We start from the raw sequence: 24,931 nt of genomic DNA, 5'->3' as shown, positions 1-24,931 counted from the left end.
GAAAGGTGAAGGCTTGGAGGTGACTTGGAGAGAAGGTCCTGGAAGGGCTCTCCTCCTGTTCCCTTTCTACATGGAGTTTCCCTGGTTGCCCCACGGACTGGTGCGGTGGTTTTCATTATAAGGTACAACTCCCTTATTGGGAGGCTTGGGGCGGAGAGGCGAGGGGAGGCCTTTAAATCAGTCACAAACCCCATTGAGAGAACTATTGCCAGGAAAGAAGCTGAAATGCTTGACTAGCACTGATGCTATGGGGATTTTCCCTTTTTCTTCAAAAAAAAAAAGACCCAGTGGAAAAAAAAAAAAAAAAGCGACGAGTTGTGAGGCAGACAGCGGGTCCTACACAGCCCCAGAGACCGTACGCAACTCATTTGTTTAAATTTGCAGCTGACGGCTGCCACCACTCTATAGGCACCAGGCAGAGCGCCTCTCAACATCAGCCAGTGATCAGTCTGGTGACATACGGCTACAAGCATGAACTACCCCTTAACCCTGGACGTGGACCTTATCAACTACAACCTGGAGGAGATGGTGAGTAGAGACAGACAGTCGCCCCGGCCCTACTTGGAATTCTCAATTTCCTGTGCCTGGGACTCAGGGAAGAGGGAATGGCTGCGGAGTCCCCTCCCACTGTGGATCAGTAGAATCTAGACAGGCCCAACGGCACCTGCCTTTTAAGACTGTGTTTCCCATTCCATGGAGGAAGCAGATACGCAGAGCTGTTGCTTTAAATTGACATCCTTCTGAGGGGATCAGAAGCGTGGGTTCTGGTCCTGTCCCCTCCCTGGCTTGCTGTGTGACCTGGAACAAGTCACTTTGCCTCTCCATTCTTTAGAAGAAGATCCTCTTCTTATCTTTTAGGGCTGGAATAGAGCCTAGATGGGAAAGTGCTTTGGAAGGGTTCTTACTGTCAGGAACCTGGCCTCGCGCCAGTATACTTACTCATCTCTTGCTATCTGAATATATCAACGGGGCACTAGATTCTGTGTTGAACGGAGAAGCTGAGGGTTTGGTTCCGGGCCTCAAATAGCTTACGGTCTACCCACGAAGACAAAAACCCCACTCACTGGAAGCTCTGAGATAGTAATTATGTGCTAAACCAGGGAACTGGGAGACCAGGTGGTCAGCAAGGGAGGGGACCACCTTGGGTCAGAGTCGGGGGGCACGGGGGTATGAAATTGGTGGGAGAACTCTGTGTTGATCCTAGAAATGTTTTAAAGCATGTTGTGGTCCCCGTCAGAAAACTGGAATCTCTAGAGATGAGGTGTCCTCGGATGAGGTGTTCTCGGATGAGCTAAGGAAATGACCCCCAGAATCACACGCTGCTATGCACCCAAATCCCTCCTGTTCAACTGGCTTGGCTGCCACTGGGCTCCCAAAAGAGGTGTGTCGGGAAGGGCTCAACCACAGACCTTGGAGCTCCTGTTCGTTGGCGGGAGAGGGCTCCTTATGAGGACTTTGGGGAACTTCTTTCCTCCTTTCCCCTGATGGTCAATGGCACTTCTAGGGAAAAGACTTCTCTTTGAGTTGCACTCTGGGCTGGATCAGAAAAGATCCAAATCCTTTTTCCCATGCCCACTTGCTTTCCTGACCCTACACCCACCCCAGAATGTTCTCCAACATCCTCCACTTCCACCGGCCGGAGCCCGTGCTGGACCTCTACCAACCATGTTCCCAGACATGCTTGGAAAAGCCCGCCCCTTACTTGTCCAGATCCCAGAGCTCAGAACTTTAAGTAGAACATGCGGAGAACGTGAGGGGAAGAGCTAGTTACCCCAAGTCTGATCCCTCAAACCCAATCAGATAAAAGCAGAGCCAGAGCCATCAGTCTAGTCCGACCTATTGCCTGGTCTGGGGGACCCAATACAAAATGAAAATGCAGGGCCCCTTGTTCAAAAAGTATTGAGAATTTCAAGATAGCAGCAACAGAGCACCCAACCAAGCGTGGAGCTCTTCTAAGTACAGAGCCCGGCGTGACTGCACGGGTCACATGCCCATGAAGTTGCCCCCGAGAGAAATGACAGAGTCTGGGCAATACCCTAAATCAGGCTAAAACCCCACAACGCCCCAACAACGCCCCGCGCTCCCACCCTGGCCCCCAGTCCTGGCCCCTGGCCTCACCTGAGTAGGTTAGTGGATGTTTTCCTCTGCCCACAGCTTTGAGCTGACCACGAACCCTGACCCAGTTGGACACATAGTAACCAACCCAAGATCTGGCCGCTCCTGGCTTCTGAGAAACCTCAAGAGCTTCCCCTACGACATGCCCCACTCCCTGTGTGACCTACTAGAGACAGGTGGTGGCAGAGGGCAGGGGACGACAGGGCATGTCCCATATCTTAAAGACTTCCAGCCCAGGAAGAGAGACCTGGCTACTTGCTGTGTGTCACACGTCAAACAAGGGGTATTGTTCGGATGCCCAGCCCCCTCCCCAATCAAGGTCTAGTCAGGAGCACGGGAGCTCTGGGCCCATCCACGTTCTGGAACTCTTCCTCAGCCACTGCTTCGTCCTGCCTTTCACTCACTCTGTAGACACTCTCTCTCTAGGGGCCTCTCCCTCAGGTGCACAGACCCTTTCTCTCCACCCCCACCCACTCACAGCAGGGCCTTGCAAAGGTTTTTTTTTTTTAATGTTTTATTTATTTCTGAGAGAGAGAGAGAGAGAGAGAGACAGCGTGAGCAGGGGAGGGTCAGAGAGAGAGGGAGACACAGAATCTGAAGCAGGCTCCAGGCTCTGAGCTAGTTGTCAGCACAGAGTCTGATGCGGGGCTCGAACCCATGAACTGTGTGATCATGACCTGAGCCAAAGTTAGACGCTTAACCGACTGAGCCACCCAAGTGCCCCAAGTTTTTTTTTAAACATTTATTTATTTTTGAGAGAGAGGGAGAGAAAGAGAGAGAGTGCGTGGGAAGGGCAGAGAGAGAGAGAGGAAGACACAGAATCTACAACAGGCTCCAGGCTCTGAGCTGTCAGCACAGAGCCTGACATGGGGCATGAGCTCACATACGGTGAGATTATGACCTGAGTCAAAGCCAGAGGCTTAACTGACTGGGCCACCCAGGCGCTGCGCAAAGTTGTAACTCAATGGTGTCTGACAGCACAGAGGTCCTGGGATGGCAGAGTAACAGAACAGTGTGGCACATAGTAGTTTCTCAATAAGTACTGATTTATTTATTTGTTGGGGGAGGGGAGAGTCACCTGTACAGGGATCTCAATAAGTATGTATTGATTTGTGACGCATTGAAGGGCCTGGCCCACCATTTCTCTCTGAAGTGAGTCTGGCTTCTATTCTTTTTACCTCCTCGTCTCCTTCCTGTCCTTGTCCAAACCGAGTGCTGGTTCACTTTCCTAGAACATTGGCTTTTATACTCCAATGTCAGGTTAAGAACTAAGGGCCCTTGGCCATAGACAGGCATTGGTCAGCCTGTACTCCCTTCCACCTCTGGAATTCTGAGATCAACTCCAGCCACTTAAAATGTCCATTTTTAAAAGATGAGCTGCTAATCCCCATGAATGGAAGACCCACACAAAAAAATCTACATGGCTAACTAAAGTACGAGGAGCCAGGTCCCTGGGGTGGGCGTGCCAGGGACCCATCCTGCAAGGAAGGCAGACCGAGGCAGCGCTGGAAAAGTCGCTGTCCACAGGAACCTTGATCTGAGTGCGGAGCCTCCTCCTGACAGTCCTGGTGCCTGGGCCGGGGGACCTACAGGCGCTGGGCACAAACCTCACGTCTGGCCCCACCGCACACCAGCCAGGAGGGGAAGCTGTTCAAGAGCAGGACGAATCTGGTCCAATCCCAGGACCTGGACTCCCCTCTCCTCTCGTTGGCGATGGTCCCCCAAAACCATTTCACTGTGGGCAGAGCATCACAGGCTACAAAGCCTGTCCACGTGCATCACCTCATTTCATCAAGAAGATATAAGGAAGAGGAACCAAAACCATCTCAGGCTGTCTCAGCCTATGCCTTGGGGGAGGGGCGGTTCCCCCACCCCAAATAGGGCAAAAGTCCCAGCGGAATCCCAGTGGAGGGGGCCCTGACTGGAGGTGACCTGAGACATCAGAGATGAAGGAGAGACCCAGGTCCAGCCTGGGGAGGGGTCAGTGTTGGGGTGAATCTGGGCTCAGGTATACAGACCACAGCCTCCACCAGGAGCCCTTGCCTTCCTTTAGGATACAGATCCCACCCCGCAGGCAGAACGGCGTTAAAAAAAAAAAAAAAAACAGATTAGGGACTGGGAATCAGGAGACAAGAACGAGTAGTCTTTCAGGAATGACCGGACAAAACACTTCAAGTGGGTGCTGACCCAGGAGATGGCTACTGTAATATACACCTGGAATACATGTCTACCTGTCCCTCAGGCTGGGTGACTGTCCCCAAAGTGCAAATTGACTTTTGGGTGCCCCATGAGGACCTCCCCTTAAACTTAAAGATTTAGTGCAAAGGTAGAAGCAGCTTTGGGGCTCCTGGGTGGGCTCAGCTGGCTAAGCATCCGATTCTTGGTTTCAGCTTAGGCCACCATCTCGCAGTGTATGGATTTGAGCCCCGTGTCAGTCTCTGCACTGACAGTGTGGAGCCTGCTTGGTATTCTCTCTCTCTCTCTCTCTCTCTCTCTCTCCTCTCTCTGCCTCTTTCCTGCTCGTGCACTCTCTCTCTCTGTCTCAATAAGTAAATAAACATTAAAAAACAAAAAGATAGAAGTAGCTTAAAGTCTCTCCCCAGAACCACATCCGGGGCAGTACCATGTTCCTAATGGCCAAAACCCTGGGTACAGAGGAAAGAGGAGCCTGGCAGATTCACTTCTGAAGGGTGGGGAGGCGGGTGGGGGGCAAATCAGGCCCCACATCTCTTCTTCCTACAAGTGGCAAGCCAGGGTCTCAGGTGGTCTTTTGCACGTATGGACCCTCAAAAGGAAGAGTGGGGGCGGGGACACAGACCCCCATTCACACCCTTAGCCCCGTCTCAATCCTCAAGCCACGGAAGGCTGGAAGGAGAGATGCCCGGCTGGCCTCATTCACAGCCCTTGACTCTTGGTCGGGAATATCCGGACAAGGACATAAAAGGAGATGGAGCCTGCATGTGCTCCCTCGGGCCAGAGCGACGGCCTGCATCTGTGTGCAGACGCGTCCTGCAGCCGGGAGGACTCGGGCCCCTGGACTCCCAGAGTTCTGCCCCGACGAGCCACAGCACTCGCAGCTCTGCTCTCTCCTGGGGGCTGGGCGCCAAGGTCAGCCTGGGACTTCCTCTGGCCACAGGACAGACACACCGGAGAGGCGAACTCCCTCACAGGTGCTGAGCTAGATGAAGATGGTGCTGAGAACCAGCTCATCCCTGGGCAGAGCCTGACAGCCAGGGCACCCGAGCATCGGGGAGCTGTGAGTGGGGGGCATTTGATGGCAGAGCCCAGTCTCCCATCCAGGGCAGGAATCTCTTCCCGAATACTTGAGCCCAGATATTCTTCATCCTCCCGAAGCAGCCCCAACCCACTGTGGGAGAGTTCTGCCTGCGAGAGGTTTCTTTCTCCTTTGATTGAAACACCCCCCACCCCCCACCCAGCGCCTGCCCATCCCTCCCCGTCTGCCCTCGGGAGCCTCAGACAGTAAGCCCGTCCTGGCCTCCTGCCTATGGTGTTTCTTCTAGTCCTCGCATAAGACGGCTTTCCTGGACTCCAGTCTTCTCATGCCAAGACTCTGCACCCCGATACCAGAAAACCTCCTCCCAGGGTGGGGATTTCCAGACCCCTCAGCAAACTGGTCACCCTTGTCCAAAGCAAACAAACTGGCATGGTGTCAGCTGCCCTCCTATGGGTTTCTGTTCACCTAAGGAAGGTGACAGGAGCCTTTCTGGCAGCCACGTCACCCTGTTGACTCATCTTAGGCCAGCAATCAACAGACTCTCAGGCCTTTTTCTCATCAACTGTCGGTAAGCCAGGCCGTCCCTCACTTGCCCCCAGACAGCTGAAATCTTAAACCCGAGGCTTGATCTCTATGTTTTCCACTGTCGATTCCATCTGGCCAGCTTGGGCCCCTCGTTCCAGGTAGCGGAGTCTGCGTTGTCTGGAAGGGTCCCCCAGCCATGTCATCTAAGAGCGTGGAGAGTGTCAAAGGGGAGAAGGTCCAGGACAGACCCCGGAGGAGGGCCCCAGCCAGCCCCTGCCCTACCTGCTCACACAGCATCCAATCAGCAAATGTTTGCCGATCCTCACGCTGGCCTGGCCGCTGGCCTGGCCGGTGCAGAGCCCTGAGGCACCTGCCCCGCCCACACCCCCTGCCCTGTCCATCCTCTCAACACCAGAACACAGAATGTTCTAGCTCCTCCTGGCCTATCCGCAGTGCTCCAAGAAATTTCTACTTAGATTCCTGGCTCAGTGCTCAGCTCTATCCTGCTCACAATGTCTCTTTGCTTCCTCTGGGGCATGAGCCCTTGGCTTCTGTGTGGACTATTTGCGGGGTACCTGCCTTGGCCACATGCTGTCGTGGCCTGGCCTGGCCACGTGGCTATGTCTATACGGCGTGCAGGCTGCTGTCAGAGTACGTGTGTGCATGGGGGCCCTGGGTACCTGCAGCTTGTGATGTCAAAGAATGAGGAAGCCCTGGGCCAGACTGCCGGCGCTGAGCCCCCTCAGGGTGTGAGTCTTTGAGGGGTCCCTTTTGCACCCCACTCCCCAAGGTATTTAGGGTTCATGGTTCCTCAACTTCCCACCAGGCCAGAGACAACCTCGCCTCAGTACCTCTCTCCATGGTTTGGGGAGGGCTGGGGTGACTGATCGATCCCCTAGGTGTGGGAAGTGGCTTTCACATGTGCCACTTCTGAGCCCCAAAAATGTCTGTTTGACACCTCCTGCCGAGATGCACTAACAACTCAAAGCACCCCTCAAACCCCTCCTCCCACGTTGCCCTTCCTGCCTGAGCACTTTTCCAAACAAATACCTCTTGGCAAGGATGAAGAGGTAGTTCCCCTCAACCCTCCTCTAAACCCAGGCTCTCAGCAGATGGGGGTTCTGGGGTCCTGGGGACACAGCCCACAGTGCTGACGTCAAATAAGCAATAAGCCAGTCAGTCTGGATGCTTTAGAGGGTAAGGACCTGAGTTCTCATAAAGGGCCTCCCGGGTCAGGTAGGCTGGTTGTACCCACAGGGCAGTGAGACGGCCCGGCTCCCGCCAACGGTGGATGGAGCCCAGCCCCACTGACGGCCCCGGGCCCCGCATCTCTTCACTTCTGGTCTGAATTGCTTTGCTCTGCATGAAGACTCCTCACCTCACTGTTTCCCCACTTACCTCCCGTTGAGTTCCAGTAGGAGTCAAATGGTTGTATTCAATGACCATATTGGAAATAGCTCCCAATATGGAGATGGAACCCAAGACGGGCTCTAGGCTGTGAAGGGTACTGGGAGGAGGCAGGGACTGAGGAAGCATGAAAAGAAGTGTCTGGGCCTCCGCAAAGGCACAGAGAAGAACTTGCCTAAAATCTTGGAATACAAGGGCCCCCCGCCATCACACACGGTTCACCACACACATGTTGCATGCCTGTCATGTGTGAAACACACGGCCTTGTAAGGGGGACATGCCTTCAGGACCTCCCCATCTAGTGAGGAAATGCTCCTGCCCTTGCTGGGTGCGGCAGTCAAAGCAGAGAGGGGCACCTGGGTGGCTCAGTCGGCCAAGCGTCCGACTCTTGATTTGGCTCAGGTCATGATCTCACAGCAGGATCGTGGGATCATGGGATCAAGCCCCATGGCAGGCTCTGTGCTGACATTGCAGAGCCTGCTTGAGATTCTCTCTCTCTCTCTCTCTCTTTCTCTCTCTCTGCTCCTCCTCCCCCTCAAAATAAATAAAAGTAAACATTTTTAAAAAAAAAAGGTACAGAGAATGTAAGAAGAGAATGTAGTTCTAAGCTAGGAAGGAGGTAAGTAGGAAGGTGGGGCTGAGTGGGACCTTGGAGGAAGCAAAGGCATTAATTAGACAGGCAACTGTGGGGAGAAAGGGCCACCCCCCAAAAGGCAGAGTTGGAGCAAAGTTTTGGAGACAGCAATGTGTTGGGGGCGGGCGGCCAGTGGAATGATGAACCTGGAAAACAGGGTGCCTGAAGGGATAAAATAGAAGATGAGGTTTGAAAAGTCAGAGGCATATACATTTTGTAGGCATGTCAAGCCCTCACCATATGAGACAAGAGTGGAGAAGTCTGGTTTGAAGGCAAGGAGAGGAGCTGAGCCTCCCCCTCCCTCCCCTCCTCCAGCCCCAGGAAGCCCTGCAAGGACAGTCCCTGGATGGGATCACGCTGTGCGGAGTGCCCTGCGGTGGGTTCTGAACTGTGACAGTGTGTGTCAAACACCTTTCCCTACGAGAACACGCCGTTAACCTCATTTCTTTTTGAGAACTACATCGCCTTCTGCTGTGTGAATGCACGGAGACCGGCTTACGCCGATCTTCTATTGAGTAACTGTATCACAAACGTGACTTCTCCTTATAATTGGCTTTGCTATTAAATGTGAAACTGGCATGGGGGGGGGGGCGGGCAGAAGACGAAAAGAAAACCCCTGCTTACAGGTAACGGGGGACCAATGAAGGACTTTAAGCAGGACACTGATGGGATCTGCGGGTTGGAAAAATCCCTCTGTGTTTAGCAGATGGACAAGGGTGGAGATGTTGCTGGAATGGGACCGCGGAGACACAGTAGTCCTGGGCAGTAGGGTGAAGAAAGGCGGGACTGAGGCTGTGACGGAGGGATGCTGGGGTGGGGGGAGGCAGAAGTCTCTGCCATCGCTCCAACGTACCCCCCCACTCCCTTCCCCCCGACCCACTGTCCCCAGGGTCCAGGAGAAAAGACACAGGCTGGGGAACCGGGTCTGCCCACTGAGAGTGAGTGTGTGAGCCACAACGGGGGCCTCTGGGAGGCAGTGCAACGATCTCCTGCTTGTGCAAGACCCTCACGCTCCTGGAAGAAGGGCAGCGTGAGACGAGCTAGGGCTTCTGTGCAGAGTGCCCTTTCCTGTCTTCTCCCTCCCTGGGGCTCATCATTTATAGACGTGTCTTTTTCAACCCACATACGTTGGTTATAATTGCTTTTGAAACCATGGGGAGGGGTCTGGTGGGGGGGGTGGAGAACAGGCCTGGGAAGTGAGGAGAAGCAGGTGCACGGGGTGGGGGGGGGACAGCTGCCAGTGAAAGGTATGAAAACAGACACCGTGTCTTCCTTTGTGGTTAGCTGGGTAAACAACCTGAGCGCTGGTGGGGAGGGGCAGGGAGGAGGAGGGAGGAGGAGAAGGCAGGGAGGTGGGGGGGAGAAGGACGGGGAGGTGGGGGAGGAGGAGGAGCTTTCAGAGACCAAGTGGGCACATCACCCTCTCTTGGAACAGCACCACCCCTTCCTCCCTTCTGAGCAGAGAAGGAAGCAGAGGAGGAAGCTCGTTTGTGATGGGAAGTGGCGGGGAAGGAAGGCCAGGCAGCGCTGTGTAGAGGTGGAAGAATCCGCTCTGGAGGGAGATCAACGTGGGTTCAAACGCAAAGATAGGAATCTCATAGGGCCGCCTGGGCGGCTCAGTCGGTTAAGCGTCTGACTTCAGCTCAGGTCATGATATCGCAGTTTATGAGTTCGAACCCCGCGTCGGGCTCTGTGCTGACAGCTCAGAGCCTGGAGCCTGCTTCGGATTCTGTCTCCCTCTCTCTCTGCCCCTCCCCTGCTCACACTCTGTCCGTCTCTCTCTTTCAAAAATAAATAAACATTAGAAAAAAGACAGTAATATCACATACCCGAGCTTGTGCGGATTAAACAAAACAGGAGGCTAGCACTACAATCTGTTATAATGAAGACATTCAGGAGCAGGGAGACAAGAGGAAGCCAGCAGGCCGCACCAGCAGCTACCCCCTCAGCTGGGTCCTAGGTTTTAGTGCCCACTGCCCTGCTGGGAATTGGAACAGACGTCTCCTTGCCCCAACCAGACCCGTTTCCAAAACTGAAGTTCTGGTTCCAAGCCATGAGCCGGCAGCCCTCCATATCTGAGGGCACTTAAACACAAAGTGACTAACAGGTGCACAGCCCTTCAGCGTTTGTGAGGCCTCTCCCTGCCGTATACACCATGCGTCTCCTCCCATCTTCGTCGCTACCCTGTAAGGAATGAGTCCTTTTTTTTTAAACCTTTTATTAATTTTTTTTTTGAGAGAATGAGGCAGAGCATGAGGGGGGAGTGGGGCAGAGAGAGAGGGAGGCACAGAATCTGAAGCAGCTCCAGGCTCTGAGCTGGTAGCCCAGAGCCCGACACGGGGCTCGAACTCACCAACCGCAAGATCATGGCCGCTTAACCGACTGAGCCACCCAGGCACCCCAGAATGGGTCCTTTTTACAGTCGAAAACTTCTACTGGGGGGCGCCTGGGTGGCTTAGTCGGTTAAGCATCCGACTTTCGCTTAGGTCATGGTCTCGCGGTTCGTGGGTTCGAGCCCCGCGTCGGGCTCTGTGCTGACTGCCAGCTCAGAGCCTGGAGCCTGTTTCAGAGTCTGTGACTCCCTCTCTCTCTGACCCTCCCCTGCTCATGCTGTCTCTGTCTCTCTCTCTCCTAGAAAAAAAAAAAAAACATAAAAAAAAAAAGAAAACTTCTGCTGGAAAGGGCAAAGTGATCTGTTCATGGACACACGAGGGCAGATCGGGCTGGTTGGCGGGCTGTATTGGGCATCCGGGAACAAAAGTAGCGTGGGGGTGGGGAGGACAGGAGAAATCTACAGGGGACTCAGGGTCCCCCTGGGAGGGGAACGATGGGTCCTCATTCCCCACCCTGCTGTCTCTTTGCTCTCGCAGTACAAGGAACTAGGCAACTACAGCGACAGCACGGAGAGCCCCATGGTGGAAAATCATGTCTGCTCCACAGTGGAGGGGCCCCTCCTGACCTCCTTCAAGGCCGTGTTCATGCCAGTGGCCTACGGCCTCATCTTCCTCCTGGGTATGATGGGCAACATCCTGGTGCTGGTGATCCTGGAGCGGCACCGGCAGACACGCAGCTCCACCGAGACCTTCCTGTTCCACCTGGCCGTGGCCGACCTCCTCCTCGTCTTCATCCTGCCTTTCGCCGTGATCGAGGGCTCCGTGGGCTGGCGCCTGGGCACTTCCCTCTGCAAAATTGTGATTGCGCTGCACAAGATCAACTTCTACTGCAGCAGCCTGCTCCTGGCCTGCATCGCCGTGGACCGCTACCTGGCCATCGTCCACGCCGTCCATGCCTATCGCCACCGCCGCCTCCTCTCCATCCACATCACCTGTGCCACCATCTGGCTGGCGGGCTTCTTCTTCGCCTTGCCAGAGATGATCTTCGCCAAAGTGAGCCAACCCCATCACAACGACTCTCTGCCACGCTGCACCTTCTCTCAGGAGAACCGAGCGGAAACCAACGCCTGGTTCACCTCCCGCTTCCTCTACCACATCGGAGGGTTCCTGCTGCCCATGCTGGTGATGGCCTGGTGCTATGTAGGAGTGGTGCACAGGCTGTGCCAGGCCCAGCGGCGCCCCCAGAGGCAGAAGGCAGTCAGGGTGGCCATCCTGGTGACGAGTGTCTTCTTCCTCTGTTGGTCACCCTACCACATCGTCATCTTCCTGGACACCTTGGCAAGGCTGAAGACCTTGAGCAATGGCTGTGAGCTGAACGGCTACCTCTCCGTGGCCATCACCATGAGCGAGTTCCTGGGCCTGGCCCACTGCTGTCTCAATCCTATGCTCTACACGTTCGCAGGGGTGAAGTTCCGTAGTGACCTGTCGCGCCTTCTGACCAAGCTGGGCTGTGCCGGCCCTGCCTCCCTTTGCCAGTTCTTCCCTAGTTGGCGCAAGAGCAGCCTCTCTGAGTCAGAGAATGCTACCTCCCTCACCACCTTCTAGGTCCCGGGGCCCTTTGTTTGTGCTTTCCTTGGCGGATGCGCTGTTCCTGACGCCTCCTCCAACAGGACCTGGGATCCTAAGAGCTTGCTGTGGCCAGTGTCCTCACACGGGGGCAGCTGGATGAACCAACCCCTTTCCAGGTCATTCCTGCCATCTCTTCTTCTGGCCCCAGGCCTGGGCTGCAGGCCAGGGGGGCGGGCAGCCCAAAGACAAAAGTGAAGGATACCTGTGCCCAGCTGTATCCCCTGGGGCTGGGATGACCCCACACACCTAGCTTCATCTCAACCATTGGAAGCTCAAGAAACAACTTTTACTTCTGCCCTGGCCCACTGGGGGAGTCGGTCCCCTCACAGAATGCACCGCATCAGCTTATGGACCACCGACCTGCACCACCACCCACCTCTCCTCTCGCCCCACCTGCCGAAGGAAGCCGGAGGCCGAGCACTGGGCAATGGATGGAGATCAAGGCTGAGGAAAGGCCACCTGGCGAAAGAGTGTGGCCTTAATGTCTCGGTCACTAACAAACACAGACTTTCTGCCAGGCCACCAGCCCGGCAGCATCTTGACCAAGCAGGAAACTCAGACCGACTCAATCCCGGAAGCTGCTTCTGGCCCTGACCAAAATGGCGCTGGGCCAGCCCCACGTCACTGGGCTCTGGGAGGTCTGCAGACTGAAGGCAGACTCCAGGTGCCCTCAGAGACCAGCCAGCCCATGTCACACGGAAGAAATAAGGCCCAGCCAGCAAGAGAAGCCACTATAAGAAAAGATTCTCCTTCCTCAGTAAAAACCAAAGCCCACTGTCTCCTCTGCCCGGTGTAGAGAGGGCTAAGGGCAGCCGGGTCCAGGGTCCTGGTAGGTGTGAGCACTGATAAGGTAGGAGGCCAACTGTTTCTTCCCACCCCCTTTCTGCAAGCTACACAGCAGAGGGATCCCCATCACAAGAAGGGAGCACTGCGCCGAGAGTCAGAACGGAGATGGAGACCCCCCTACCCCGAGAGGGATCACAGACTGAATGTGGTCATCACATCCAGCCCCCTGCCTGCAGGCCAAACCCAGAGCTTGCCTGTCTCTCCGGGCCTCAGCAAGAGGCGCGAGGCATCCCCTTCATCTAGGCAGGGGGAAGTCCCCGAGCCTCAGGAAGCCAGGCCCTGCCCCTGAGAGGATACTACTCAGACGGAACCAGAGGATGGTTCTCCGTGCCTGCCTGCCCAGAGAGGGCTCTCCCCCCTCCTCCGCAGCCTCTGGGCTCACTAGGGTGGGATGTCCGGGCCCCTGCACTTGCTGAGGGCACGTCTGCGTTGCCTGGTCCCACTCAAGGCATCCGGCCAAGCTCCCTGGGAGGCCTCCATGGTGGAAATCAGAGCTTGTGACTTGGGGGGGGGGGGGGTAGCGGCTGTATGTTTACCATGGAACTTTCTCTCTCCCAGCATCCAACAGTAAGCTGGGCAGTCGAGAAGCCAGACACAGAAGCAAAAAGACAAGAAGCTGGAGTTTTAATTTTCTCTTTTTAATAAAAAGGCACCTATAAAACAGGTCAATACAGTACAGGCAGCACAGAGACCCCCGAAACAAGCCTAAAAATTGTTTCAAAATAAAAACCAAGAAGATGTCTTCACATATTGTATTTATATATTTATATTTATATATATATTTATATAATGGTACAAAATGGCTGGGGGTATGGCCATGGATGGAGGGAAGTAGGCTGGCCTGTGGAGTTCACCTTGGAAAGCTAGTCTGGTGGCGGAGATGGGAGAAGAGAACGGGGAGGGCATTAGGCCCTGTGCGGTCTGACCCCTCTCTCCTCTGGGCAGGAAACACTTAGAGTCAGTTTGGGGAGTCTTGGGTCAGCAGTGGGGGGGGTTCGTGGGCACAGGGCCCGGGTTGAGGCAGGGTGGGCAAAGTGCCTGGCAAGATGGAAGGCAGGTGGCCCCCAAACACAGATGCCAGGGCCCTGGCCCTGGGGGCCCGGGCAGGCGCTGGAGGCAGGAGCCTGCAGCCAGCCAGCCCCGGAGGAAGCGCTTGACCTGGCCGACGTGGACTGAGGACAGCACCAGACTGGGAGAGGTGGGGTGAATTCCCTTTGTATCACAGCTGCCAATGCTAGACCAGACCCTGCAGATCAGGAAGGCTGGGGACGGGCCACGGCACAAGACACCTTGTCTAGCTATGGCCCCCGGCCCTGGAGGCGGGGCACAGAAGGCCAGGGAACTGTCGTGCCACCTCACTAGGCAGGAAAGGAAGTGAGAAAAGGAGAAGTGTTTTACTCCTGGGGCCAAGGGGGCAAAACACTGAGTCTGTATGGCTTCAGCTCTGACCAGAGACAGGTGGGGAGTTTTGGGAAAGAGCAGGGGTGGAGGGGGCGGAGGGGGAGGCAGTGGCTGCGCCTGGGCGGGCACAGAGCCCTGAGCCCGGGGCAGGGGGACCTGGCTGGGGGGTGGGCAGGCAGAGAGGAGGCGAGAGGACGCCCCCTGCTTCTCCAGCACGTTCTCTAATCCATGCTCAAAGGGTGGAGGCTGGAGAGAGAGATCTACCCAGCCAAACTCTTTTCCTTCAGCCTTTGGTGATAAGAAGTAGGTGGCAGTTCCTGGCAGAGACGGGGCCTGGGGGGTTACCTGGCCCAGGGCTCCCGCGACAGGGGACCAGGACCACGTGGGCCACACAGCCCCCACCCCTTCCTTGTTTCCTTCAGCCCAGGCTGGGCACGAAGGACTTCAAGTTCTGGCTAAGGTGTAGCAGCAGGGGACACCAGCCACCCATAGCTGGGAAGCCAGGGCCCCGTGTCACCTGCGTGGGGCGAACACACATGCCCATGCGCACATTCTCCTGAATCACGCGGCAGCAGACAGACTGCCGCTCTGGGAGGCCTCAGCCCGGATGGGGCTCTCCAGGAGGAAGCCTCGGTGGTCTGACTTCAGTTTAGGTGCGGGGTATCTGTCATTTCACCACTGGAGGGGAAGGGACCGGAATGGTATCCTTACAGACCCAGAGACAAGGCAGACACTGGCTACCTGTGTCAGACTGCATGGTCCTGAGTCCAGGAGAATGGAAGGGGCAAGAATTTGAAGAAGGGGGGTGGGGGGAGAGGAAGGATTTCTTTTATCTTTTTTTCTTTTTTTGTGACTCCTATCAAAACACAGAAATACAGCACACACACAAACCGGCACAAAAGCGCAGCGCTCTATTTACAGCTGCGGCTGGCACCTGCCCACCGGGCCAGCCGCCTGCGGGGTGGGGGGGGGGGGGTCAGCCACATCAGCAGGGAAAGGGAATGAGGCAGGAAAAGACAGAAGGAAAAACAGGTGGGAGCAGAGAAACCAAGAGGAGAGAGAAGTTCCAGGCAAGGAGACAGCGGCAGAAAGAAAAGGGACAGAGTTGGGGAGGCCTCTCCCCCTTCCCTCTCCCCAACAGATTCGAGACACAGGACTCGGAAAGCACAGCTGAAGAGGGCGGGTGCAGAGAAAGAGGGAAGGGAGAGGCTCCATAGGACTGGGGGGTACGGGCGAGGGGCAGTCCTGGTGGCCGAAATGGAACCCCAATCCAAAACCCCCCACCCGGCTCTGCCACTTCCCCTTAAGCTGCCAGCACATCTGGTTTCCACAAGTGCCCCGCCCCACACAAGCCCCGCCCACCCCCTCCACCCCACCCCTAGACCCAGGCCATCCCAACACTGGAGGGGAAGAAACTTTAAGGTTATCGAATTTGCGGTAGCGCCCCAGCTCCGGCCCGCGCAGGGACTGCTAGAAGGGCAGATTGGCCATGCTGCCCGGCGCCGGGAGGTAGCCCATCTGGCTGTCCAGAGACACACTGCGCTGTCGCAGGGGGTGGGACACCATGAGGTTCTGCTGGGGCGGGGGGCCCATGAGGGAGCCCTGCGGGGACAGCATGTGGGGGGGCTGGCTGTAGACCTCTCCCCCCACGCCCCGTTGCTTCATCAGCATGAAATTCTGCTGGGTCATGAGGCCTTGTGGAGGCGACATGACCCCCTGGTGCAGACCGTGGGGCACCATGCCCTGCTGTGGGGGCACACCTGTCCTGCCCAGCAAGGACATCTGTCCGGGGTGGCACATGGACATGTTGAGCCCCCGCTGGACGCCCTGCTGGCCCGGGAGGTTGGGGGGCCGTGAGGGGGTCTGCTCCGCCATCATGTTCTGCAGGTTCATGAGATGCAGATTGGGGGGCTGGGCCTTGGGGGGCTGGTTCTCGCTCTTGGGGAAGTACTGGAGGGTGCTGCTTGGCTTCTCAGAGGGGATGATCCTCGACAAGTCGAACTCAGGGATCCCCGTCGGGGTGGGCCGGATCACCTCGCTCAGCTCGGGGTCGTTCAGCACGGATGCCACCCCAGGGAGCACGCCCGGCGGGTAGGCGTCGCCCATGCGCCCAGCCATGCCTTTGCCCATCAGGTGCTGCTGAGGGGCCATGGGGCCGGGCGGCTGGCTAGGCAGGTCCTCTGGGGGCAGGGGCATGCCTGAAGGGTAGTGCTGCTGCAGGCCAGGCCCCCCGCCCCCACCCCCACTGGGGGCCATGGCACCGTGGGGCTGCTGCAGCCGAGGGGGGAAGGGCATCATCTGGGAGGAGCTGGGCACAGGGCCGCAGGGGGCATTCAGGGAGTCTGGGCCCCCCGGAGGCAGCATCATCGAGTTTTGAGGGGGCCCTCCTGTCCCCTGCGCACTGGGGTGCAATGGAATGTTGGACCCCAGAGGGGTAGGGGAGGGCAACATAGTAGGCGGGGGCTCGTGGGACAGGGGCTGCTGGCCTGGCAGGTTCATGCCCATGGGGCTCTGGGCAGCAGCCGAGTTCAGGTGCATCTGGTTGGGCTGGTTATTGCTGATCCCTGTGGGGAGAGAGAAAAGGGGGTCAGGAGCTGTGTGCCCCCGGCCGTGGGAGGGTACAGAACTCAGTCCTTCCCCACTCCCCAGCCAGGCTCATGCCAGGACGGGTGAGGGCCTCCACCATGGGCCTGTCCTGGCTGCAAGGGCATGGACTTGACGCATTTAAGTTAGAAGCCAAGAGACCCAAGTTCTGGTCCAGTTTGCCATGGGCACATCATTGGACATTGGAGGGACAGCTGGAGTGCTCTGGGCGTGGCTTTGCCACATGACGACGAGTGGGAACCTGACCCGGGACACCACACCCCCGTTCCCAGGGCCCACTAGAAGCACATGATAGCCCGCACAACCACAGGGGCGACTGCTGGCCACGGCATCTCCTCCCATGCCCGGTGCCCACTCCGGCCCTTCTCCCTGTGGCCCCTTTCCCGCCCCGCACCTGGCCCAGAGCCCTGCGGCGGTGGTGGAGGGGGGAGCAGGGGTCGGTCGGGCAGCAGCTCATCGTCAGAGGTGGCAATCGTCTTGATGGCGTTGTGGTAGAGCGGGGTGGAGCTGGGCATGGCGTACTTGGACATCTGGGACATCATCAGTGACAGGGGGTTCTGGGAAGGCGTGGGGTCTGGGGAGGAAGTGAATGGCAGGCTGGGGTTCATGAGGCCACTGGGAGGGTTGGCGGGAGGCGCTGAGGAGCCGCTCCGGGGGCCGCTAGGCGGGAGGGCACCTACAGAAGTGGGGAGACAGAAAGAACGGGAGTGACTTGGGAGGGCAAGACAAATTCGGCTGCTCCCATTGTGGGTGAGGAAAGGCCAGCTCCCAAATTCCCTGACTCCTCCAAGCACACTTCCGTTCTGATGCTCTGCTCAACACCTTAACGGGGATCCCCGCTACAGCCCACCCGTCGTCGTCAAGCAATTCCTGCAGCCTCAGAGGCCCAGACAGTGGGGAGAGCCCACGTAGGAACTCGCCAAAACACCCAGGAGATCAACACGGGCGCTCCCTTGCGGAAGCTCACGCCCAGCTGGTGACGTCTGCCCCCTAAGCAGAGCCATCCCCTCCCCCGCCCCGGGAGGTGCCCAGTGCCAGAGTCCAGTGCTCCCTTGCTTGGGTGGGCAGACTTACCCTGTTCCATGTTGCCCAGGGTGGTGGAAGAATTCATGTTGAGAGGCGGCTGCTTGTTCTGGGGGACCCCAGGGCTGGGCATGGCTGTCTTGGGCGAGGCAACCCAGCCGGGAGAAGGCACCGCCATGGAGGGAGACTTGAGCCTGCTGGGCGAGCCAGTGGGCGAACGGACACTGAGAGAGGAGCTGAGGACCTGGGGTGACTTGAGAGGTCCTGGTGGGTTGGCTGAAGGCAAGGGCACCATCTGTGAGGGAGTCTGGGGTGATTTGAGGTTGGCAGAGGGTGAGGTGACTAGGGGTGAGTGCACCTGGCTAAGGGTGGGCGACTTCAGGTGCCCCATGCCTGGGGAGCCCATCTGATTAATACTGATGGTGAGGTCTGAAGGCCGTCTGCCCAGCCCCCGACTGGAGGCCGCATGCACTGACCCAGGAGGATTGGACGCAGGGGGCAGAGGCATGTGGCTCAGCCGGGTGGTGCCCACGTTGGCCATGGGCATTGAGCTCTGGTCAGGACTGAACATGTCTTGAGTATTGCCCATGTCCTGGGGCATGGCTTGGTAGGGCCCCTGGCCCCCAGAGAATCCCTGCTGGCCCTGGTTGGGAAACTGCGAGGGCATAAGCATCTTCTGCGGGCCACCCATCATGCCACTGCTGTTCTGGGCCCGCACCCGGGCCATCTCCTCGGGACTGAGGCCCTGCGGCCCCATCATGTCCCCCGGGCCCCGCATCTTCTGCGACATCAGCATCTGCTGCTGTGGGGTCATCTGGACATTCAAGTTCATGTTCATGTTCATGTTCACATTCATGTTCATGTTGAGGTTGCCTGGCCCCATGGGAGGGTCCACCTCTCTCAGCCCAGACTGCCCCATGGGGGGACTCAAGAGGCCCCGGCCTCCACCAAACTCCATGCCCATGGGGGTGCCCGCCAGACCCTCGCCACCAGCCATCTGCCCAGGGAATATGGCTGGATCCATCTGCCGATGCGCCTGCATCATCCGCTCCATCTCCATGCCCTGCCCCATGGCGCTGCCTGCCATGCCCAGGGGGCGCTGCATACCCATCGACCGCTTCTCCAGCAGCTGGTGCCGCAGGAGCTCCTCCCGAACCCGAGGGGTCATGAATCGCTCTGCTTCGCCCTGCCCACCTGGGTAGGGCACAGCATTCTGGGCAAAATTGCTGGGCCCCCCCATGGGGGGCAAGTCTTCGGTCCAGCCCATACCCGGCCTCACAGGCCTCTGCATGGCATTCATGGGCACCTCCATGGGCATACCCTGCATGCCTCCAAACCCAGGCACCCGTTGCATCTGGTTGCCTGGGAAACGGGGGCCGGGAAAGGGCGGTCCGCCCCGGAGCTGCATGGGATCTTGGACGTCCATGGGCCCCCGCAGCTGGGCACCCATTCCTGGTGGCCACTGGTCCCCAGGCTTGCTGTGGTAGGGAGGCGGTGGCCCCCTCACCATCATGCCCCCCATGCCCATCATGTCCTGCAAAGGGCGGCCCCCGTGCAGCCCAATCTGCTCCTCCTTCCGCCGCTTCTCCTCATAGTATTCCTCCTGCAGCTTGCGCCAGGCCACCTGCTCGGGCGTCAGGCTGTCCTGACCCAGCCTCTGCATCATCATGTTCATCTGCTGCCCCATGTCGCTGCCCGGGGGGTGCCCAGGCACTTCATGCTCCAGCGGGGGGCCCCCTAGGCTCTGCGTCTGTGAAATCATGGACTGTAAAGGCTCCTCGTACTTCTTCAGCCCACCGGGAGGGGCCGCGGGGGGCTGCTGGGGGGCAGGAGGGGCTGCTGCTGGTGGGCCCCCCTCCCCGGCTCCTCCTGGGGGCCCCTTGAGGAAGGGCTCGGTCTCCCCGCTGCGGAGCAACAGCCGCTCGATGTCTCGAAGGGTCTGGAGGGAGCGCTCCCGATGTTCCAGCTGCTCCTTGGACAGGCCTTCAGAGCCCACCAGGCTCCGCTGCCCATTTCCCGAGGGGGCGGCCTCCCCCAGCAGGGCGGGGCCGGGGGCACTGCCGGGGTCTCCTCCGGGAGGCAGCGGGTTGCTGGCGGTGGCGGCTGTAGGGGTGTTAGGGTGGGTGCCCCCGGTGCCGCCGCCCGTGCTGGCGGCTCCCACCGAGTTGGGTGTCAGGTCCTGGCCGGTGTCCTCAGGGGGACCCTCTGAAGGCAGAGCGGGCGGTGCACTGCCAGGGGCGGGGGGCGGCGGCGGTGGCAGCGGCTGGGGCTGCGGCGTGCCTGCTGACGGCGTGCTTAAGGGTAGCGGTTCTGGGGTAGGTGGCACTTTCGGGGCCTGCAGGAGGACAGAGGCAGAGCGTGAGACAGCTAAGGGGATGCACCGGCCCCTCCTACTGTTCACAGAGGCGCCGCACTCACCTGGTCCAGCTTGGCCCGGGGCACGTTCTGCTGGTGGTAGGTAAGGATGGAGTCGGCCCGGCCCTGGAGCACCGCCTCAGCAGCCCTGCACGGAAGGGTCAGGCACAGAGAGCTCAGAGACAGGGGGGCGGGAGGGAGCCCTTGCCCTCCGCCAACCCAACCTAAGCCTGGCTCCCTGCAGACACACACTCAGGGCCCCGGGCTGCGGGGCGCTGGGGAGAGGGAGCAGGCTTGGCCCGCCCGAGGCACTTACGTGTTGGCCAGGTGGGTGGTGAAGACGTACACGTACTGCGAGGGAGGCTTTCCGGGGACACCTCCACCCCCGCCCCCAGGGGCATCAGGCCGGAGGCCCGGCGGGGGCCCGTGGGGGGGCCCTGGAGCGCTGCTCTCGCTGAGGGGCAGTTGGGTGGCTTGGCCGGGACCCAGCTGTGGGGCCGCCATGGCTGGGTCTGCTACATTACTGTCTGCGTGAGAGAGGAGAGAAACAGGGTAAGCAGCCCAGATTTAGAAAGGAGAGCCAGCTGGCACTGCCCACCACCCCATCCCAGAGATGCCCAGGGACAGACGGGCTCACTGTTCTACAGCTCGTGCCGGCAGGGGCCACTTGTTGTCACACTCTGGCAGTGCGGGTCTGGTTTCTACGCTTACTTGCCCTACACCAGTCTTTGACCAAGACGGGTAAACTGTGGGGAGCATACGGAGACGAGGGGGAAGGAAAACGTGACCCGCACAAACAGACCCCCGTGGGCCTGGTATTCTGCAGGATACTTACAGATGTGACTCCATCTAACCACAACGTCCCTGGGAAGAAGGTGTCACATACCCTACTTTAGAGAAGAGGAAACGACTTTGGAAGGACGACATTGCTCACCCAAGGGGACACAGCCCGTTGGTGCAGAGCCAAGGTTTGAACCCGGGCAGGGACTGCAAAGCCTTTCTCTGAGCCCAGGTGGGGTGTGTATATGTGTATGTGTGTGTGTGTGTGTGCGCGCACGTGCGCAAGTGCGCATGAGCTCTGACAGTGGGGGGCAGGGAGGCCAAGAGGCTGTACAGATTGATGATTCAAACGATGAATGGTTTTACATGCGAACCCACCATTAACAGATGTTATGATCTTATGAACAAGTCTGTCCCGTTAAGCCTCAGCTATTTTACTGATACAGTGGAAATACTAACTCCCACTCAGCACAGGGGCAGGTCAAAGAAGTCTGTTTTTACAGGAACTATGTCACGAACTAGAAAAAAAAACACTCAGAAAACACAGGAAAGACTGGCAGGTGGAAGCACTCCCAGCGTAGATGGACCGCCCTGAGTATGGACTGAAGTTTGTTCTACGGTCAAAAAGTTGATTCTAAGTCCTAGCCTAAAAAAAAATAACTACACACAGTCATTAATGGGACTAGGTAAGTCAGCAGACCCTTCCCCATGCCAAGAAAAACAAATTTTAGGGGCACCTGGGTGGCTCAGTTGGTTACGCATCCGACTCTTGATTTGGACTCAGGTCATGATCTCATGGTTCAAGAGATCAAGCCCTGTGTCAGGCTCTGTGCTGACAGTGGAGCCTGCTTGGGATTTACTTTCTCTCTCTCTGCTCCTAACCTGCTCCTCCATGCTCTCTCTCAAAATACATAAACAAACATGGAAAAAAGAAAGAAAAACAAATGTTACATAGAACAACAGAGCCAAAAGCTTGGGGACCCCGGGGGCTTAATTGCTGACCTCAATGTGCAGGGCTGACCTGGGGAAGAGGAAGGTACATACTCAGTATACAGAACTAGGCCTCCCAGGTGCAAGTCAGGGGAGGGAGGCGGGCTTTATTCCAGTGAGGAACTTTCTAGTACAATAATAACAATAACAAAAGCTAACAGTGTTCTAAGTGTTATGTAGATCTATTTATTTACTCTTCATACCAATCCTACGAGGTAAATATTTTTTTATAGATGCGACAACTGAGGCTCTTTCTCAAATTTACACAAATAATAAATGGGAGACCCAGAGTATAAACCAAAGTGGTCTGACGGCAGTCTGTGGACTCGCCTCTACATCAGGCTGCCCCCAAACTAAGAACTCTTTGAGAATCTACTGACCGCACAACTGAAACAGTACCAGTGGTTGTTTAGTGTTGGATACAGGAAGTTAGCAGTTTCTCCTTTGTATTTCCCTGTTTCTATATCCTGCCAGTCTAATGTTATAAAAGTGAACTCGTGTGATGGGAGGCTGAGGGTCCAGGGAGGCAGTGACCACCCCCACCTATCCCTGATGGGTTCAGTGAGGCTCTTGGACCGCCTGGGGGCCACTTGGGACCAGATGACTCTTAAAGTCCCAGCCAGGTGCAGAGGCTTCCATATTTGATCCCAGGCACCACCTCCAGGGACATGGTCCGTTCATTCCACAAACAACTGCGGGTCTGTTTCCTCCTCTGCAATAGGCATCCTATGAACACCTACTTCACAGGGCTGTTGTAAGGATTCATTAAAACAAAGTAGCAAAGTAGCCAGCACATTTTTTTCCTTCCCTCTCTCTAGGGTCCCAGCCCTCGAGTAGTTCACAGCTTAACATTCTCTGGTTAATTTCTTCTGTATTAAGTTGTTTCACCCCTCGAACAGGTGTAAGCTTTGAGGAAGCCCACCAAATGCACGTGTATGGGCTTCCCAAGGGCAGGAGAGCATCCGGTTCTCCCCGTTACACAAGCAAGGCCCAAATACACACCAATCAATAAAATAACGAGAGGAAGGGGCGTCCACCCACACCCACTCCTCGTCCTGGTGATGCACTCTAGGCATTTGCCAGGAGTCAATTAGAGGTTGGGGAAGGGTGCCAGAGACACAGCCACTGTCAACTCACACCCAGGCTTAGCGAGAGTGTAAGCAGAGCCAACTGTCTGGCTCCCAGGGAAGCAGGACCCTCACCACCCTCCCTCCACTGACCAGTAGGTGGCAGCAGAGGCCAGGAATTCATGGGAGAAGGTCTAGTTGGTGTGGCCAGGAGCAGCCACCCCACGCTACCTCTGTCCCTAGGAAGAGGGGGCCACTGAGCACCTGGAAGGCAGGGGGTAAGCTGTCAGAGCACAGGGAGGGACAGAGTGACTGGTGGGATGGGAAACATCCCTGACCCCTGCTCCTTGCCAGAGTCAGTCCTCTAAAGCCCTAGGTGAGGAGAGGGAGGCTTCCTGGGGCAGCCATCCCCCGGGGGCACAATGGCCCACAGCATCCTGGGGTCAATGGGCACTCACTGTGGGTGGCCCCAATGGGCTTGTCGTCCTCCTCGCTGTCCGGTCCTGAGCACCATTCGTCCCCACTGTACGGCTGCTTCCGCTCCAGCACGCAACGCCGCTTACTCCGGGGTGCCACCTCTGCCCGGGCAGGACAGAGCAGGCAGGGGTCAGAATGAATGCCCAGAGGCCCTGTCCTCCTACACCCAGGGTCTCCACAGGCCCATTCTCCCAGATGCCCCACCGCAAGAGGGCACTGCCCAGGCCATGGTGGGCACTTTGCCAGCCCTCGGCCCCCACTACACTGCCATTTGTTTCTGATTTCTCTCTCCAGCCCTGCTGCCTGTCTCCCTTCCCCCACCCAGCACCAAGCACAGCATAATCCCCAACCACAACTGGTTCTAATTAGGGCTGGGGGGGGTGGTGAGGGAGGGGGAAGGCGTTGCTACTCTTCCAGGCCCCAGAGCCTGCTCAAAGGCTACCACCAGCTGGGATGCTAGGAGGTTCCTAGGAGGTGTGTGGGTCTGCTCCTCACCCCAGAGCACCTCCCTCTCCCCCTCTAGAGGCTCTGGTGGGAAAGTAGAAGAGGAATGAGGCTGACCGGAAGCCCCATCACACTGGGTGGCCGCTCCATGGGTGGCACCTAAGGATGAGAAATCTCCACCTTGGCCAACCCCACTCCTGAGAGAACGACCCAGCTGGTGGGTATGATGGGGGTAATAGAAAGGTGACCCTGCATAAATGCTGGAGAGAAGCAAGGGACACGGAGCAGGCAAAGAGGGCGGCCAGCTTGGCCCTTGGACTATAGAACATGCTGGGGTCTCGGGGACCGAGAAATGGGATACCTTTGGCCTCTGGATCCAGGGACGGGGTCCCAGCCTCTCGCTGCTCTCCAGAGTCCACAGACACGCTCCGCTCCCTCTTCACCTTGCCCTTGAGCGAGCTGAAAGGGGGCACCCCTGCCTGGGGGTTCTTCAGACTTGAGTTGCTAGGTGAGATCTGGTTGGCCTTGGCCCCATGGCTCCCCGCCCCCACGCCCTTCGAGCCCAGGTTGCAGGTGGGTCCTTGGTTCACATTCTGGTGCTGGGATTGGGCCCCGCCATTCCCTGTCTTGCCATGATTGGTCAACTTATTTTCTGGGTGCATTGGCTTGGCTGGGGCTGGGGGGCAGTGGCCGCGTGGAGAGAGCGGCGGGCTCCCTGGAGCTTCTCTCCTCCTGGGGTGGGGTAACCTGGGAGAAGGTGGGAGAAACGCGAAAAGTTAATCTTGCTAGGGGCCTGGCATGCCTGACTTCAATTGCCCCATCCTGCCTCTCCTAGTGGCAGTGGAGGTGGGGACTGAGTAGCATCTTAAAGACCGCCAGCTATTCCCGATCTCCCTCCATGGCTCCTCAGACATGGGCTGATGTCTGTCTCCACCTTGGGGAGTGAAGAGATGGCAACCCCCTCCACGTCTCAGACTCCACAATTCAAGTGGCAGAATCCGCCCCCATCCCCGGCATCCATCAGACTGCAAGCCTCCGTGGCAAGTCCCCTCCACTAGCACCTGAC

The 24,931-nt window shown here is 57.6% G+C and overlaps 2 protein-coding genes across 4 annotated transcripts in view; one reads left to right on the top strand and one right to left on the bottom strand.

The window, feature by feature from the left end:
* The first annotated feature begins 395 nt into the window (after positions 1-395).
* Positions 396-12,971, top strand: CXCR5 (C-X-C motif chemokine receptor 5). Its single transcript, XM_039229371.1, has 2 exons — positions 396-528; positions 10,787-12,971. Exons 1-2 carry the CDS (start codon positions 472-474, stop codon positions 11,852-11,854), a joined length of 1,125 nt encoding a protein of 374 aa, XP_039085302.1. The 5' UTR covers positions 396-471; the 3' UTR covers positions 11,855-12,971.
* Positions 12,972-13,341: 370 nt separating this feature from the next.
* The window catches only part of BCL9L (BCL9 like), a 28,199-nt gene continuing 16,609 nt past the window's right edge, over positions 13,342-24,931 (bottom strand). For all 3 annotated transcript variants that reach the window (XM_039229344.1, XM_039229343.1, XM_039229345.1), the window contains 7 exons: positions 24,227-24,612; positions 23,403-23,522; positions 20,424-20,634; positions 20,171-20,255; positions 17,804-20,087; positions 17,124-17,405; positions 13,342-16,689 (listed from right to left, as the gene is read on the bottom strand). In XM_039229344.1, coding sequence (XP_039085275.1) covers positions 15,596-16,689; positions 17,124-17,405; positions 17,804-20,087; positions 20,171-20,255; positions 20,424-20,634; positions 23,403-23,522; positions 24,227-24,612 — 4,462 coding nt within the window. In that variant the 3' untranslated portion in view covers positions 13,342-15,595. The remainder of the gene's footprint in view (positions 16,690-17,123; positions 17,406-17,803; positions 20,088-20,170; positions 20,256-20,423; positions 20,635-23,402; positions 23,523-24,226; positions 24,613-24,931) is intronic.

Source organism: Hyaena hyaena, unplaced genomic scaffold (assembly GCF_003009895.1).
Source record: "Hyaena hyaena isolate Hyena2069 unplaced genomic scaffold, ASM300989v1 scaffold_37, whole genome shotgun sequence".
NCBI lineage: Eukaryota > Metazoa > Chordata > Mammalia > Carnivora > Hyaenidae > Hyaena > Hyaena hyaena.
This window is presented reverse-complemented; position numbering and strand designations above follow the sequence as displayed.

Bases quoted from the DNA above. Each gene is read 5' to 3' on its own strand.
- CXCR5 (XM_039229371.1), top strand. From the start codon at position 472: ATGAACTACCCCTTAACCCTGGACGTGGACCTTATCAACTACAACCTG. The intron at 529-10,786 runs GTGAGTAGAGAC...TTGCTCTCGCAG, and splicing joins ACTACAACCTGGAGGAGATG to TACAAGGAACTAGGCAACTA.